Consider the following 14,583-nt stretch of genomic DNA (forward strand, 5'->3'; position numbering starts at 1 on the left):
TAGCAGAACAATAACCGGAAAAATCACAACAAACAAAACAAAACAAAAAGGAAAAGAAACGACACGAAGGACACAAACTTCACAACAGGATCTGCGCTAGCAATCAGTGTGAAGGGGAATGTTGATAAAAGTAGGAAGGATGGCGCGGATGGAACGACGGCTTAACGCAGCTGCCTACTGTTGACTACTAATAGCACTTCCGTAGCCTTCGGAGGCCTTCGGTAGTGCGCGGCGCTCCTCGGACACCACCCGCATGATTTACCCTAAAAAATTTTGCGCTGAAAATCTACGTGGCACTACCGTCAAACACAACAGAGATTACGGAATTTATTTCCATTACAACGACACGTATATGGCATAAACTTAGTATCTTTTGCTTACCCGAGCGTTAGCATTGCGGGTGTGGTACTGGAGAAGTTGCCTTAGCGGATTACCAAATCTTCGAATGACCAATCTCAAGGGCGGCATTTGTCTGACAATAATGCACATTGTCAAGAGATAATTGCCGTCTCAGATAGAATTACTAATGCTACGTCAAATACGGCACGCATGGTCACCGGCGTCTGGAGGTCTTAATTTTCTTGTAGCAAATATATGGCGGTCACGGACTACTCAATTACCAATCATACACCTCGAAGGGAGGACGAATACATTCGCGACTGAGGCGTTTAATGCAGATGAGGAAGAACGTTTGAATAACTATGAAAAATATTTGTCGTCCAAGTTAATGGATGCCTTTGAACCATCAAAGCTGTCAGTTAGAGATATTTCTGGTAAGTCCGAGCTGGTGTATTTGAGGCAGCTGATGAAAGTCAAAGCTAATAGGCCGCCTATTTAGGTGGTTGTGGGTCAATGTTCGCTATTAGCATAGTTTCTAAGGCATTCAACGGTGTTCCTATGATCAAACAACATAGAATGGTTAACGAAGTACTTGCGGACGAGATGAAGGAATGGCATGGTGTTCAGCTAAACACAAAAGCGGAGTAGGCAATGTACGTAGCGTACATGTAACTGCTATCGATTCTGTACATACTATTCTCATTTATTATCGGTTTGTTGGGAAAGTTCGGACAATCGGAGTTGGTTTAGATCAGCATAGTGATTGATATTCAGTCATGGATTTTTACAAATATGTTTTTCGTATATATTAAGAGTACACGCAAGACATGAAGAGTAATATTGAATTTGTCGCAAGAACTCTGAAACTTTGAAGATGTTCTGAACGGGCCAATACATGTCCCAAAATGACCCATCACACTCGTAACCTCAAAAGTATGGGAGCTGAGAAGAATATACTACTCTAGCTAGTGTCCGGTGGATAAATTGTAGGACGGCTGAGGCGCAGATCGCATACAGCACCAAGCTGGAGATCATGTTTAGATCATGGCTTCATCAAATCTCGTTTTCCTTAATAATATAATTAAGGTAATTACGAATACATCGATTGTTCCACTATTATATAATGGCCTCTCCGACTCTGTCAGATAATGCAGACAATGCAGAGCAATCGTACACGTCAGACAGCAATGCCGGAGGCTTCCAAGTCGAGAGTCCGAAGCAAGAACGTAGCATAAGACCGTCATCAGCCAGCGCCGCATTATCGTCTGTATTCTCCCCAGACTTTGACGGCTTCGATCTTGATTTTCTGAATTCATCGCATGTCGACTCGCCGCAGTTGCAATCATTGCCAGCAAATGCGCATACACTGTCGTCAAGGTTACTGTCGTCCGCACAGCAATCCAAGCTGATCAATTATCTTGACGAGCAACTTCTACATATATCACGCAAATTCGTACGAAAGTTCTCGGATACGGGACCGCCGGACTCAGTGTATTATACAATAGAACCGTTACTGGATGATCTGAGTAAGCTGGTGGATCTAATTTGGTATTCGGTGTCCAGCACTAGTACGCCATTCATACAGTCACAGTACCTTTTACGAATTGCCGATGACTTGAACGATTCCCTTCCATCGCTACCAATAAATTCGCCCGAAAAAGTATTTTTATTTCTTCGGAAGCTGGACAAAATATTTCACAAGTTGATTGTTGGTGACGTGCCCTCACATAAGCGAATGAACAATACCGAAAAGATGAGGCTAGAGAGCATTGTCGAACGAACTCGGGTAGATATTGTTGCAGTTATGGTACCATTTCGCGGGCACGAATTGGATATAACCCGAGTGTACGAAGCAGTACTTGAAGAGCTCAATTAGTTACTTACTGCTGTTATGTTATTGAGTCGCTTGGAAGCAATAATAGAAACTGCCATTTTACAACCTTATCGTGGCGGCATTACAAGCTGTTAATCACATACTATTGCCCGCAGCACTTAGTCTGATCTATGCCGATCAATTTGTCACAACTTCTCCAATTGGTGCAAGCAATACTACCTCACAGACTGAACCTGGGGTTGGCCACATGTTGCGAACAATACGTAATCTAAAGCAGCGTACTATAACATTCAAAATTCGAGATTTTCTTAGAACGTGCGCTGCGGGGACTCTGTGAGTGGCTTGATTCGTCGTTGAGGATATCGTTCAACACGGGCAGAAAATCTCGTCTCCCTTATATTGCACAGTTTGCCCACAGTTGTCGCTTACAATATACGTCTACTTGGATAAAGCATTTGTCTAATTCTGGACAAGCGTTTCACTGTTATGAGAAAGTAACTGGAAAAGAGTACGGCAGATTAGACATCTAACTCCAAGCACAACACCCGCGACATCAGATCTGTTTCTCCGACTTTGGTCCATCCAATGATTCTCGATCTTGATGACGCAGTGGAGTCTATTACTTGTACAAGCAACTAAAATTACTACGAACATAACTTGCAGGCCATGCTGTTCTTAGCAAACCAAGGCGGAACCGACATCGCCGTCCTCTCCGGATAATTAAGTGAGCGGATAAATCCCTACCGGGACAACACGTCGCTGTTGAACTCATCGTACAGACTCGTACTAGTCGTACTGAGGATGATGATAGCTGTTGAGTTGATTTCGCGCCAATAGTGAGTAACAAGTTTCTTTAGGTTTGGACTTCCCGATGCTGGCCGTGGACGAGCGGAATTAGCGTTTACAGGCTGCCTGCATGTTCGGTTCCGCTGCTGGACCTGCAATTTTCGGACCGAACGGATGTGCTGATCGGGCGTGTGATAATGGAACGCTTGGCGTATGTCTCTTTTAATTTAACTGTTTTGGTCTGAATATTAAGTAGGCATAGATTGGCCGGGGTTCAGGAACTGCAAATTATTCGTACCTGGTTACACCTTTTCAAGTTATCAACGCGAAGGCCATTGTTCAAGGTACCTCTGTGCAATACCTTCTAGACGATTATGACCTCGATAGTGCGACGATGCTCGCTGGTGCGGTCGATACCGCCGTCTTTATTACGGCAGACTCAGGTGAAGGCTTTGTGGCTGTCGAAGGGAACCTAGGTGACTGCAATAATCTTTCGGCGTGGCACGGGTTTGTGCAGATGGTCGCATCTAAAAATGCGAACACCATCTTGTTGTCGAGTCTGTAGTCGGTATCGATCTGGAAGGTTGGATCGAACACGACAACGTCACGGCTGTCCTCTTTCTCTTGTCCCCGGACAGGACGTCGGTGTTGGCATAGCTGACGTGTTGTATGGAACAGTGAGTCCGTCTGGAAAGCTGCCATTCACTATCGCAAAGAATACGAGCGATTATTCCGCCACTGTAATTTACGACGTCATTGAGCCAGTTCCCCAATTAAATTTTACGGAAAGTATTTTTGTCGACTATCGTCAATTCGACAAATATGATATCGAACCACGTTACGAGTTCGGCTTTGGATTGAGTTACACTTTGTTCAATATCAGTGGTGTTTCCGTAACTCGTCTAAGTGGAACAATTGACAGCGAAGTGCCTAGTCCTCCATCGTACAGCTCCCCGGTCTACCTCAACGATTCACTGCCGTCTCTCGGGTCGGCGGTGTATCCGTCCGATATTCCGCGGTACTCGAATTATATCTATCCATACATTGAACAGGGTGCTGCAGAATTGATCACGTACGATCCTGAAGAGTATCCGTATCCGGATGGATACTCAGACATTCAGCCTTCGCATCCAAGTCCAGCAGGTGGCGCTCCCGGTGGCAATCCTGCTCTATGGGATGTTCTTGTTCAAGTTATGGCATCGGTTACCAACACTGGCAGTGTTGGCGGTTCAGAGGTCTTGCAGCTCTACGTTTCGTATCCGGACGTTGATGGCGTCGAGTTTTCTGTACGAGCACTGCGCGGCTTCGAGAAATTATCTGCGTCACCTGGGCAAACCTCTTCAGCCAATTTCGATCTCATGAGACGCGACTTGAGCTAATACGATGTGGTCTCGCGGAATTGGTTGTTGCCGAGAGGAACGTATACTGTGTATATCGGAAATAGTAGCCGAAACTTGGTCGAGGCCGGAAAGTTTACGCTTTAGAAATAAGCGGAAATGAGGTGGTCGAGTTCTTCAAATTATTGTCACTGAATTTTATTGTCCCAAATCTGACTTCCTTCCTTTGCATTTCTCTTTCTCACGGGCTTGAAACTTTGGCTGCAGTAAATTTTGTCAAGCTACGAAGCGAGGTCCTGCGATTAGCACACTGTTTCAAACTATTCTTGACTAGCACATGTTACTCAGTTATTGTAAACACCGAACCATAATATAAAAAAAAATCTAGAGCGTACGTAACTGCAAGGTATATCGTAGTATTAGTCGTAATAGAGAAAACTCAAATGAGTATTATTCTCAATATCTCCTCGCTGTCAAGCTGTCGTTGATACCGAGGCTGTGTCCTTACCTACTCGGGCCATGTGGTTCAAAATACAGAGACAAAATTTGACAGCTTTTGAGCTTCATCGAGCTTGGGTTAATCTAACTAGTACTGTAGAGGTTTCCTCTTACTGTCACGGTCGAGGCTGTCTCGATGATTGCCACGTTGAATGAAGCGCTGTCAATCTCTGCAAACCTTACCCCATCGGTTTGCAACCCTTTCGTGATATCTCACATGTTGAAGTGTCGTCCGATTTATTGGCAGTGAAGGTGAGATCATTGAATAAGGGCACTGTTCGACGTTGTCTGCTTAACACGAGCTGCATTAAGTCTACCATCAGTGGTCACCCAAGCGCCTAATTCTGCCATCAATGTACTGCCTAACTGCGAAGACTTATAGTTGATGTGTTGCTCAAGATAAGGACCACTTGTACATTTTCCTGATTCAATATCTACATCTGTTGTCGACGATCTGCCAGAATACGCTGCCGGCACACCTGACGATCTCCAGAGGGATATTGAGACGCTCAGACTCTGCCCATGACAGCAGCTGGTCCTTATTATTTCGCACTCAGCCACATGCTCGCCAATATCAGACATGGGTTATTAATACTGCACGTTTTGTCGGCGCGAAACGCTGATTGGGTCGTGAGTCTACTGTTTGGTTCACAACGAATGTTCCGCTCAGCGTAATAAGGCGTGAGATGGAACTGGTTAAAACCCGAGGACAGCTAGGAAGGCTTTCCATTTCATTCATCCTCGTAAGTCTTTTTCCAAGCTGTGATTCTTGTCAGGGACAACTAGTCCATGCAACGGCGCGGATTATTCGATTCTAATATAATACAAAACATTTCAAACTTCCTGAAAATGCAAAACCTCTAACCATATGTGCTACAATGGAAAATGCGACTTTACCCCGCTCACCTGAACCTCAACTCCGGAAATAGATATCACAATGATCAAACAAAAAAAGGTAATGAGCTAGCAGTACAAATCTAGACATGATCGGCTCGCCTCGAACATATGACACCGCTGTCACTGTATAGGTTTGATAGATTGACCTTGATTTGCTTTCCCGTCCTTTCGTCGAATGCTAAACAGCCATCTGACTCTATCGTTAGTATTCCATGGCCCTGATAACGTCATACACAATACCTACTCTTGGCGGCCCATGGAGGTGTGTATAAATGCAGGGATATTGCAGGCTTTTGTGTTTCATTGCTGATTCGGTGCAATCCTAACTTGTCGTGCATGTAGGTTACCTCGTTCTCGTGGTACACCACTCGACGGTCTATTTCCATTCGTCGAGGACTGTGTCCTTCTGGCCATTTATATATCGATTCGACTAACTCTCCTTGCAAAATTTTCATTATGCAACTAGGTATGGTAAGCATTGTCATGTGTGATTATGAAAACAGCACTTACTGAGCCTCCGCATGATCATGTATTAGTGAACCTTTGCCTGGATTCCATACTAAGACCAAAAGATTGGCTTTGTCGTTCATATCATCAACACCGTTCCTACAACGTCATTTGTTTCATGTCCAACGCATCCAGACTTGTGCAAGAAGATATACCTCGTATAGTTCCTCGATAAGTCCGCGAGTGCATATTTCTCCCAGTGCGAGATTTCCGACCGATACCGCCTCATAGCGTCCATCAACTGCTCAACGTCGACATCGTCGGAGTCTATTCCCGAAGTGAGTCCCAACTGCCGCTTGATCTCTTCCACTAGTTCATCAAACGTGTCCAGTCGCGATGTAGTCGCCATGGTACTCATTATCGGAGTTGTAGTGCGCGAGATAGTTAATTCTGTGGTTATCTGTGAGGGGGAAGATGTAGACCGCATAGCCCGTTTTCGAAGAGCAGAAATAGGTACTTTTGGTCGTACTACTCCCGGCGAGACTGGCGTTCCTGGACATATAACCGAGAACTGACTAATAGTCAGTCGAGTTCGGATAGAGACGACTGCCGTGAGCCCAGAGCGGAAAAAGGGCAACCACATAAGTCACTTCAATCTCCAGAGATCCGCGAGACAAGCAGACCCTGAAGTATATGTCCAGTAATTGCCGTCCGAATGTAGGTGCCTCGGTAATGATCTCAATGAGTAGGTCTCAAATGAGCGTTGCCTGACGGAGAGCCTTGAAAGTTATCGCAGACCAACGAAAGCTTAGTAAAACCCAAACCCATACTTTCAACATGATAACCCTAATCTGAAGAGGCGAGGCAAGGGTTCTACTCATCATCTATATCGCATTCGTCCGGTTGCGTTAGAATTTACATAACGGGACAGCTAGATTGGCATATCGTCAATACTTTTAAGATCAACCACGGGTGTAATTCGTCGATATCTTAAAAGGGTTGTCCGACTTATTCGCACGTGTCGATCCTGTCATTCCATGATTAAGCAACATCCTGTTGGTCACAATAATACAAGCCCACCTATCACGACCGCGACATCTTCGATTCTCGACGACAACGCAGTTTCAGACCAACCATCAGAAACGCCATCTACGCCATTAGCAGGAGTAGCAGAGCAATTTGCAACAATGCTACAAGTGGATGCTGAGCAACCGTCAACACCACACGTGCTGACCGCGCGAGATAAAAAGTATGACAGACAGCTTCGTCTTTGGGCTGCTAACGGACAAGCTGCGCTCGAAGAAGCGCATGTGCTACTGTTAACCGCGTCTGCTGCCGGAGCCGAGATCTTGAAGAATCTGGTTTTGCCTGGTATGTATCTGCTATATTGGTAGTAGAGGAGTAGAGGGATGACTGTGGGAGTATCATTGGTTAACTCGGCGACATTGTGTAGGAACGGGCGCATTTACTATTGCAGACGATAAGCTTGTCACGGAAGACGATATTGACGCCAATTTCTTTCTCAACGATTCCAGCCTGGGACAACCTCGAGCCGTGAAAGTCACTGAGTTCCTGCAAGAATTGAACACTGATTCCATGGGACATTCACAGATCTTGAATTTGAGGGAGCTAGATGGCGTGGACTCATCATATTGGGAATCATTCTCTTTAGTGATTGCTCACCAGATTCGACCGTCGATATTGATGAATGTGGCCAAGGTTTTATGGGACAAGAAGATCCCTTTAGTTTTATCGAATTCTATCGGATTTTACGGGTATTTGCGAATCGTGATTCCTGAACATACAGGCGAGTACGCAATTTGGATATGCAAGTTATCTCTGACTGACTTGATACAGTTGTGGAGTCTCATCCGGACTCGACAGTCGATCTACGGTTGGACTGTCCTTGGCCGGAGCTTGAGCACTTTGCAGACGCCATAAACATGGACGCACTAGATGAGATTGATCACGCGCACGTTCCGTACGTAGTGATACTACTAAAATACTTGAAGCAATGGAAGGCTGAGGTAGACAATGTTCCATTCATCTTTGGCATTAATGGAGTGGTATTAACGTCAATGTCAGCACGGAGGTAGTCCGCCGTCAATATATGCAGAGAAGAACCAATTCAAAGACTTGATAAGAAGTGGTATACGGTCATCTGATCCGGAGAACTTTGACGAAGCTATCGCTGCGGTATTGCGCGCAACACAGAAGACGACTGTGCCAATAACATCGGTTCTCAACGACCCTCGAGCGCAGAATCTTCACGAAAATGTAGGTACAAGTCTTGTGGGACACCTTAAGTCAGGCTCTAATAAAGCTAGTCAACTAAGTTCTGGATTCTTGCCCGTGCCGCGGCCGATTTTGTGGCGAAGGAAGGAAATCTACCTCTATCAGGTACTCTTCCGGACATGAAAGCTGATAGTTTAAGATACATCGCACTGCAGACGGTTTACCGGAATAAAGCAGTGCGGGACCGAGACTGGGTCAAGCAGCGTGTTGCAGAACTGTTATCCGCGCTCGATCGGCCCACGGACGCCATTTTGGACGACGAAATTGAGACGTTTTGCAAATTCTCGCGTTACATCGTTGTAATTGACGGGCGATCTTTGGAGGAAGAATACAATCCTGAAACCGCCAAGGCGAAGCTGATTTTGAGTGGCTTACGGGAGGAAAATGGGCTTATGCCTATTTATCTCGGGTTTAGGGCCGTGGAGATATTTGAGGAGAGGAATGAACGATTTCCGGGATCGCTAGAGAACACTGAGGATGACGCTAAAAATTTAGAAAGCATTGCGCTAGAGATCGTGAAAAGTTTGGGCGGTGATTCACTGGGAGAGTCCGCTTCGCAAGTGTTGAAGGAGTTGTAAGTGGCCCCTTACCAAAATTTGGATTCGAATACTCTAACACACGCTATAGCGTGCGGGCAGGTAGTGGTGAGCTTCATAACATTTCCTCTCTTTTGGGCGGATTTGGGGCCCAGGAAGTTGTAAAGGCAAGGACAGCTGTGTATCTATTGACGAGAGACTAACACCTGCGCAGTTGATAACTAGACAGTACGTTCCGATGAAAAACACAGTAGTGTTCGACGGCATTCAGAGTAAGAGTGAGGTTTGGGAACTGTAACTATAAATAACGGCGGCATGATGTGAGTTGAGTTGTGAATCAAGTGTGGCTGGCTAGATAATGCTTGGAGAGTCGTATTCGTTTACTACTGACTCTTCCAGTGAGTCCATCTTATTTTGTGGGGGTTGGGGACAGTCAAAGAAATTGACGTCATGCCGGTTAGTTAATTCTTCGGGCTCGCGGCATGCGGGCCCAGCCGGCTGACCCGACATGGCCAGCCGTATCATCTTTGTAGCTCCAGAGGCTCGATAGCCATGGAGTTCATAGAGCCCTTAACTAGAAACCAGAGTAGCTACTAAGCCACATATGTCAATCATTCGAAGATCTTTCGTAAGCAGTAGGTGAAACGCATGTGCAGTCTAGTTGATGGGTCCAGGGCCCACAATTGCCGCTCGATTATCAAAATCGGCAATAAAACACTGCAAACCCGCAATCACTGAACAAAGCTTTGCGGTCACCCTCTATATCACGTGATCCTTTAGTTGATTAGCGTTGCCTTGAATGCCGCCATCACGTGCAGCAGGGGGTGACGCACGGCACGTCCGAAGAAGCGGACCATCTTGCTGCCACTTGCGCTAAGCAAAGTCCACCTAGCAGGTGCCCCGGGCAACCATTCCCGTCCTTGCCCGGCAGTCTTTCGACCCTATTGAGTCCAACGACCTCTGCGGGTTCCGTACTGTGTCCTTCGCTAACGAGCATTCTTTGCCGCGTGCTCCGGCACGATCGTCTTCGCTTTGTCCTCAGTTCCCATCGCAGCGATGGAGAACACTTCCGCTGCGGCCGGGACAACCGGCTCGACCACAGATCAGCTGGCCGCTTCGAATGCCACTCCCATCGACTTACTGTCCGACAAGTTGACTGATCTCACTTTCAAGAAGAACCGTCTGCTCAGTGATGACACGCATCACTACGAGCAGGTCTCACTGCCGGCGTCGACTGTACGTATTTTTGTACCTGCGTCCAGTCCAAGGTCATCTATTGACAACCATTCTAGGCGGAATCACCGATTACTTCGACTCCGTCCTCTCCAGCCACTCGATCCAACACCGGCCCGACGTCAATTGGCATAAGTAGGTCACCGTCGTCGAATGAGAATGGCAACGAGGACGACGTTGGCCATGAGGAGGATAACGAAGAGGACGAAAATGGTAGTGGCGATAACATTGTCGCCGATGACGGTCCTACTCCTGGCAAAGTAAAATTCTTTCTCGATTCGCCCACGCGAGAATTGCCGTCGAATCCGGTCTCTCGCGAGAGCTCTGAGGGCGACGTATCGCACGAAGAACAACCATCCCCGGCCGAGGACGCAGCTACTTATGGCCAGCACCTCGCACCAGAAGATGATCCATATTCACGCAAAAATAGACCACCGCCAAACCGGAGTGTAGAGGATATCGCTCCACGGTTTGTGTTTAAGAAGAAGCATCACCATCAGCACCACCATCACAATCTCCACAATCATGACAGTTCATCGAGCACGGGTGGCCCCACGTCCGCACCATCCGCAGGAACAACTCAAGCCTCTTCTACATCAGCTAAGTCCAAGCGAGGTGTTTACGCTCATCCCGCCGCTGCTGCTGCGTCGTCTGCTGTCTCGCTTGTCTCGGCTATCGGCAAGAATCATCATCACCATCATCACGATTCTGGATCTGGCTCGGAAACTGGTGGTGGTAGCGGGAAGTTGAAGAGCGCTCATGGAAGTATGATGGAATTGAAGCGATTTTTCAAGCCGAAAGGTCACAAGTCGAAGAAGGATATTCCATCGAGCGGATCGAGCGTGTCCGTGAACAGTGTTCCTGCGGCACCTTCGAACAGCTCAGGTTTCGGGTTTGGATCGTCGGGGTCGTCTACGAACCTCAAATCTATGCCATTCGGAGAAGATGGTCCTGGGTTGAACAAGAAATATGGTCGGTTCGGAAAGGTGCTCGGTTCTGGTGCCGGAGGCTCGGTCCGATTAATGAAACGATCGTCTGATGGCACAACGTTTGCGGTCAAAGAGTTTAGAGCGCGGCATTCCTACGAAAGCGAGCGTGAATACGCGAAGAAGGTGACGGCTGAATTCTGCATTGGCTCGACACTACATCATCCAAACATTATTGAGACACTTGACATTATGCACGAGAACGGAAAGTTTTTTGAGGTCATGGAATATTGTCCTTACGACCTTTTCGCCATCGTCATGTCAGGCAAGATGAGCCGGGCTGAGATTTACTGCGTATTCAAGCAAATCTTATCAGGTGTCGCTTACCTCCATGAGATGGGCTTAGCGCATCGAGATCTCAAGCTTGATAATTGCGTTGTCTCGGAGGCTGGTATCGTGAAGATCATCGACTTCGGTTCGGCGTCAGTCTTCCGATACCCGTTTGAATCGGAGATTGTGAAGGCGCACGGTATCGTTGGGTCAGATCCATATCTTGCTCCAGAAGTCTGCTCAGAACTGAAATATGATCCTCAGCCAGCAGATATTTGGTCGGTAGCGATTATATTCTGTTGCATGTTACTCCGTCGCTTCCCATGGAAAGCGCCGCGCAAATCAGACAATTCATTCCGATTATTCAGCTCACCGCCGGCTGACCCCGAACATCCCGAATTGCCATCCAGGCCGCCGGGCACGAACCCTGATGGCACTTCTCCAACACCCGTCATCAAGGGCCCGTGGCGGTTGCTTCGACTAATGCCGCATGAGACTCGCGACATTGTCGGTCGCATGCTAGAATTAGACCCAGACAAGCGGGCGACTCTGAAAGAGATATTTGCAGACCCCTTCGTGAGTGGAATTCAGATGTGCACGGTTGACAAGGAAGGCAAGATGGTCAATAGTGCTAATCATGAGCATACGCTTGTACCAGCGGAAAGCGCGCATTTAGTGAGTTACAAGAAAAAGGAGAAAGAATAGAGAGGGTATTTTATCGGTCATGTATTTTGTTTGCTTGCCATTTAGTATTAGTATGCCATTTTGATGTTTGTGTTTGTGTTTCTAGGCAGCTTGCGTAATGAATTTATGTGTGTAACTGTGGCAATTAAGGGATGAGATGGTGGATATCAATTGCATGTCGTCAGTGCATTGTTGGATGTCTAAATATGTTGAAAGGAGATATTATTGTTACAGCGAATCAACAACACTGGACGGGAGTTTTTTGGCCGGTTTGTTAGATTATAGGGACGATCTAATGAGCATGTATTACATAATGTGATGGTTTGTAGTGAGAGAAATGCTACGTAACGACGTGCCAATCCAACGTCGGCTCTCATACGCCAGACTTTACGTGTTGACAAGGTCCACGTGCGAGAATGATAATATTATTGGCACTACTTAATGTCAAATAGCAAGCTATGCGAATGACCGTTAGACCACAGTATTTGTTTTAATGGCCAAATCAGGTCCGGAAGTCACTCTGTCATGCCCTTGTCTCACAGCCCATTGTCCACCGCTCAACGTGTCATCCATTTATTTAATTCATAGGAAGGCATACAATTTCACAAATATTAGCCTTTGCCTTCTTTCATTTACATCAATGCCAAAACTAAGCTGGTGACGGCGGTCAATCCGATGACTGTAAATCCAGTGCGCACAACAGCTTTATTGGTAAGCTGGCTCGCCGTGTCCCAGACTAAATGACGAACGCCATTATACGCGTGGAAGGTGAACGGGAAGGCCGCGAGCGTCTTGAAGCCGAACTTGAGCGCAACAGGGAGAGCACCAAACGCGGACGCGATGGCGGTGCTCGTCAGCGAGTATCCGAACACTGGAGCGAACAAGTATCCGAGACCTAGGGCGTAGACGCCGGCCGCGAGAGTGAGGCCGGTGATACGGTGGAGACCGGAGAGGTACCATGTTATTTGTGGCTTGTAGATCGTGAGGTGGGGAGAAGTTGGCCGATTTGCGCGCTGTTTAACGAGGATCTCGTTGGCCTCGGCAGGCGTTAGGGATTGTGACGACACGGATCTTGGTGAGATATTAGTCAAACCCTTAGTGACTTAAGACGACGAATATTGAAATACTCACCTTCGGGCGATGACGAGTGGTATGAGCTGGCGACCAGACATGCGAGATGATCTGGCGACGACTGACATATCCGTGTTAGTTACGAACCAAAGTCAACCAAACGCAACAGTGTACACACCGGAAAGTCGCGTAGCAGGACGAACAGCCAAAGACGCCATAATGCCTCAGAGTAATGGTATTTGCGAAATCGTGAGAGTTGACTGCAGCAGAGGAAATTTGGCCTAAGGTGGGAAAAGGGAGAAACTGTTAGCTTATCCGACGTTCTTCCCGGTCACAAGCCGAAATCACTGCTGGAGTTCGGATCTCCACAAAACCCAACCGGCTCTCATGCGTCAGCCAATCAAGCGTTTGCCGCGTCGGTAAATCTCAATCCGGGTAACTTCTTAGCACCCAAGGTCTCCGGGCAAGGAGCAATTTTTTCCTCCTCTTCATACCTTTTAGCTCTGTTCTGGAGATGAACCTCACTTTTTCTTCGGATTATTATGAGGATGTCCCTATAGTCTTCTACAAAATCTTTGATGATTTTTACATCACGGCTATGGAATTTTACTGGAACTGAGTAGAGAACACAATCCCGTTTAATCACGCTAATAGTTGAATATTATACTTGCCAGCGTTTCATGCCCGGGTTACATATTTAACTCATATCTATTTTATTAAAGCTATTGTTAGTAAATCATATTCCGTCAGTTCAAGACTGCGTGGATAACTTTAGTCCTCATACGGGTCTGCGACTTCGAGATCACGAGGAATAAAAAGCGTCTCACGCGCGTAACCAGTAATCCATCTCAATAACTAACTAACACAGCTTTTAATGCAGAGCAGCAGAATAAAGCACAACAAGCGTAATTTAGAACGATAAACAACAGACAACAAAACTGTTCGACCTCTATTGTTCCCCAGCAGTATCGGGGTAGCATCCAGAATTGTCCACTTTATGCGCAATTCCGCCCAAAACAACAAACCTCTTGACGACACGGCACGAGATGCATGAACCTGAACCTGAACTGTTCGGACTCTGTCAAAGACAATATTATCTGTCGCATCGATAGTAATTGCTTAGTATTTACCTTTTGGTTGCAACAAGTATGCGAAAATTATTCTACCGTCTTGCGGGGACTGAAGTTGGCGCTCTCATGAGGACCATCAGTTCTTTCATCCCCTTCTACGTCTCCTTCGTAGTCTTCGTATTCCAGTAATGGTGCCTCTCCACGTTTCGGAATCAACGGTGCGATCTCGCTCCAGCGTTCTTTCAAATACTCAAGCGACCTTGACTGAAAGTGTTTTTTCACTGTTGTCCATTTAACCTG

General features: G+C 46.7%; 7 protein-coding genes across 7 annotated transcripts; 5 read left to right on the forward strand and 2 right to left on the reverse strand.

The window, feature by feature from the left end:
* Positions 1-250: 250 nt before the first annotated feature.
* Positions 251-1,374, forward strand: POJ06DRAFT_250055 (bola protein). The gene is made up of 2 exons (XM_056187240.1): positions 251-773; positions 839-1,374. Exons 1-2 carry the CDS (start codon positions 527-529, stop codon positions 985-987), a joined length of 396 nt encoding a protein of 131 aa, XP_056044424.1. The 5' UTR covers positions 251-526; the 3' UTR covers positions 988-1,374.
* POJ06DRAFT_85479 (uncharacterized protein) lies at positions 1,226-2,424 on the forward strand. The gene has a single exon (XM_056191659.1). The coding sequence runs from the start codon at positions 1,463-1,465 to the stop codon at positions 2,213-2,215; it is 753 nt and encodes a 250-aa protein (XP_056044425.1). The 5' UTR covers positions 1,226-1,462; the 3' UTR covers positions 2,216-2,424.
* A 665-nt stretch (positions 2,425-3,089) lies between these two features.
* Positions 3,090-4,338, forward strand: POJ06DRAFT_237136 (glycoside hydrolase family 3 C-terminal domain-containing protein; the record flags this gene model as incomplete). Its single annotated transcript, XM_056185939.1, has 3 exons — positions 3,090-3,170; positions 3,222-3,466; positions 3,525-4,338. The coding sequence occupies 3 exons, from the start codon at positions 3,090-3,092 to the stop codon at positions 4,336-4,338; spliced, it is 1,140 nt and encodes a 379-aa protein (XP_056044426.1).
* Positions 4,339-5,542: 1,204 nt separating this feature from the next.
* On the reverse strand, positions 5,543-6,905 carry POJ06DRAFT_250067 (RmlC-like cupin domain-containing protein). The gene is made up of 4 exons (XM_056187241.1): positions 6,354-6,905; positions 6,202-6,297; positions 5,936-6,153; positions 5,543-5,881 (listed from the first exon to the last, which is right to left on the reverse strand). The coding sequence occupies exons 1-4, from the start codon at positions 6,779-6,781 to the stop codon at positions 5,772-5,774; spliced, it is 852 nt and encodes a 283-aa protein (XP_056044427.1). The 5' UTR covers positions 6,782-6,905; the 3' UTR covers positions 5,543-5,771.
* Positions 6,906-7,034: 129 nt separating this feature from the next.
* Positions 7,035-9,568, forward strand: POJ06DRAFT_250076 (uncharacterized protein). Its single transcript, XM_056187242.1, has 7 exons — positions 7,035-7,509; positions 7,592-7,945; positions 7,996-8,165; positions 8,224-8,415; positions 8,466-9,007; positions 9,061-9,136; positions 9,184-9,568. Exons 1-7 carry the CDS (start codon positions 7,176-7,178, stop codon positions 9,265-9,267), a joined length of 1,752 nt encoding a protein of 583 aa, XP_056044428.1. The 5' UTR covers positions 7,035-7,175; the 3' UTR covers positions 9,268-9,568.
* A 289-nt stretch (positions 9,569-9,857) lies between these two features.
* POJ06DRAFT_85574 (kinase-like domain-containing protein) lies at positions 9,858-12,253 on the forward strand. Its single transcript, XM_056191661.1, has 2 exons — positions 9,858-10,205; positions 10,262-12,253. Exons 1-2 carry the CDS (start codon positions 10,026-10,028, stop codon positions 12,161-12,163), a joined length of 2,082 nt encoding a protein of 693 aa, XP_056044429.1. The 5' UTR covers positions 9,858-10,025; the 3' UTR covers positions 12,164-12,253.
* A 393-nt stretch (positions 12,254-12,646) lies between these two features.
* Positions 12,647-13,604, reverse strand: POJ06DRAFT_85569 (uncharacterized protein). Its single transcript, XM_056191660.1, has 3 exons — positions 13,392-13,604; positions 13,274-13,334; positions 12,647-13,213 (listed from the first exon to the last, which is right to left on the reverse strand). Exons 1-3 carry the CDS (start codon positions 13,429-13,431, stop codon positions 12,775-12,777), a joined length of 540 nt encoding a protein of 179 aa, XP_056044430.1. The 5' UTR covers positions 13,432-13,604; the 3' UTR covers positions 12,647-12,774.
* Between the last annotated feature and the right edge of the window lie 979 nt (positions 13,605-14,583).

This window comes from Lipomyces tetrasporus (assembly GCF_029532465.1).
Source record: "Lipomyces tetrasporus strain NRRL Y-64009 chromosome Unknown POJ06scaffold_4, whole genome shotgun sequence".
NCBI lineage: Eukaryota > Fungi > Ascomycota > Lipomycetes > Lipomycetales > Lipomycetaceae > Lipomyces > Lipomyces tetrasporus.